Here is a 2,500-nt window from a genome sequence, read left to right as displayed (position 1 = left end):
TATTATCAATCTTCAAACTCAGATTTTATCAAGATTCAGAAAGCAATCTAAGCATCACTATCTGTTCAGTGCTATTAACATCACCAATGACCATTGACAATATCAGTATTTAAAAAAGTGACAAATAACTTCATTACGAGAAAAAATACCTAAACCACTAAAAGGAAAAGAAAAACAAAAAAAATGAAGCCAATACGATCAATAATAAACACAAACAAACAAAATTAAGTCAACGTTAACAGCTCTTAATCAAACGTGTGTGTCTGCGTGCATGCCAGGCTCACCATCTCATGCACAGAATCATGAACAGTGTAGACCAGTTCCATCTTGAGGCCAGGGTCGTCAGCGCGTGCGCCGTCGAAGTCTGGGTCTCGCTGTTGGTTAAGAGAACGACTTGGTTTATTTCAGAACGATTTGGTTAATGACAATATTTCATAGTTTGTTACAAAACGACTGGGTTTACTACGGTTTAATGTATAATAATTTGGTTTATCACAGAACGACCTGGTTTATCACAGAACGACTTGGTTTATCACAGAACGACTTGGTTTATCACAGAACGACTTGGTTTATCACAGAACGACTTGGTTTATCACAGAACGACTTGGTTTATCACAGAACGACTTGGTTTATCACAGAACGACCCGGTTTATTACAGAACGACTTGGTTTATCACAGAACGACTTGGTTTATCACAGAACGACTTGGTTTATCACAGAACGACTTGGTTTATCACAGAACGACCCGGTTTATTACAGAACGACTTGGTTTATCACAGAACGACTTGGTTTATCACAGAACGACTTGGTTTATCACAGAACGACTTGGTTTATCACAGAACGACTTGGTTTATCACAGAACGACTTGGTTTATCACAGAACGACTTGGTTTATCACAGAACGACTTGGTTTATCACAGAACGACTTGGTTTATCACAGAACGACTTGGTTTATCACAGAACGACTTGGTTTATCACAGAACGACTTGGTTTATTACAGAACGACTTGGTTTATCACAGAACGACTTGGTTTATCACAGAACGACTTGGTTTATCACAGAACGACTTGGTTTATCACAGAACGACCCGGTTTATTACAGAACGACTTGGTTTATCACAGAACGACTTGGTTTATCACAGAACGACCCGGTTTATCACAGAACGACTTGGTTTACTATGGAACGATTTGGCGAATTTCAAAACGACCTATTTTATCACAGTTTATTTTCCTCAACACAACCTTGTTTTACTCAACATTTACACTCTCACTCTATCCTATGGTAATCGTTAGTTACACGTTACCCAGAAGCAGGTCTAGTAATTCTTTATAATATTATTCATCTTTAGTTTTATTTGGGTTGCCGACTTTTGGATAACCCGTGCAATGGAGCTTCAGATATCTGTTGCTATGAGACCAATGGATCGATCAGGGAAGGCAGTAAATAGAGCAAGTGTATACTGTATGCTTGAGCTAGATTTATGCATGATCCATGATTTTTAGGGAAAGGTCAAGGGTCAGTAAACAAGTGGTAGGTTTTTTTAGCTAGATTTGTGCATGATCCATGATTTTTAGGGAAAGGTCAAGGGTCAGTAAACAAGTGGTAGGTTTTGAGCTAGATTTGTGCATGATTCATGATTTTTAGGGAAAGGTCAAGGGTCAGTAAACAAGTGGTAGTTTTTGAGCTAGATTTGTGCATGATCCATGATTTTTAGGGAAAGGTCAAGGGTCAGTAAACAAGTGGTAGGTTTTGAGCTAGATTTGTGCATGATTCATGATTTTTAGGGAAAGGTCAAGGGTCAGTAAACAAGTGGTAGGTTTTGAGCTAGATTTGTGCATGATCCATGATTTTTAGGGAAAGGTCAAGGGTCAGTAAACAAGTGGTAGGTTTTGAGCTAGATTTGTGCATGATTCATGATTTTTAGGGAAAGGTCAAGGGTCAGTAAACAAGTGGTAGGTTTTGAGCTAGATTTGTGCATGATTCATGATTTTTAAGGAAAGGTCAAGGGTCAGTAAACAAGTGGTAGGTTTTGAGCTAGATTTATGCATGATCCATGATTTTTGGGGAAAGGTCGAAGGTCAGTAAACAAGTGGTAGTTTTTGAGCTAGATTTATGCATGATCCATGATTTTTAGGGAAAGGTCAAGGGTCAGTAAACAAGTGGTAGGTTTTGAGCTAGATTTGTGCATGATTCATGATTTTTAGGGAAAGGTCAAGGGTCAGTAAACAAGTGGTAGGTTTTGAGCTAGATTTGTGCATGATTCATGATTTTTAAGGGATGGTCAAGGGTCAGTAAACAAGTGGTAGTTTTTGAGCTAGATTTGTGCATGATTCATGATTTTTAGGGAAAGGTCAAGGGTCAGTAAACAAGTGGTAGTTTTTGAGCTAGATTTGTGCATGATTCATGATTTTTAAGGGATGGTCAAGGGTCAGTAAACAAGTGGTAGTTTTTTTTAGCTAGATTTGTGCATGATTCATGATTTTTAGGGAAAGGTCAAGGGTCA

At 38.3% G+C, this 2,500-nt stretch overlaps 1 protein-coding gene across 1 annotated transcript in view; it reads right to left on the bottom strand.

Moving 5' to 3' along the window:
- Positions 1-2,500, bottom strand: part of LOC119595012 (probable E3 ubiquitin-protein ligase HECTD2) — a 67,421-nt gene that overhangs the window by 10,716 nt on the left and 54,205 nt on the right. Inside the window, exon 7 of the mRNA XM_037944143.1 lies at positions 285-374. Coding sequence (XP_037800071.1) covers positions 285-374 — 90 coding nt within the window. The remainder of the gene's footprint in view (positions 1-284; positions 375-2,500) is intronic.

The sequence above is a fragment of the Penaeus monodon genome, chromosome 35 (genome assembly GCF_015228065.2).
Source record: "Penaeus monodon isolate SGIC_2016 chromosome 35, NSTDA_Pmon_1, whole genome shotgun sequence".
Classification (NCBI taxonomy): Eukaryota; Metazoa; Arthropoda; class Malacostraca; order Decapoda; family Penaeidae; genus Penaeus; species Penaeus monodon.
The sequence above is the reverse complement of the archived record's forward strand: the minus strand, read 5'-3'. Positions and strand labels throughout refer to the sequence as shown.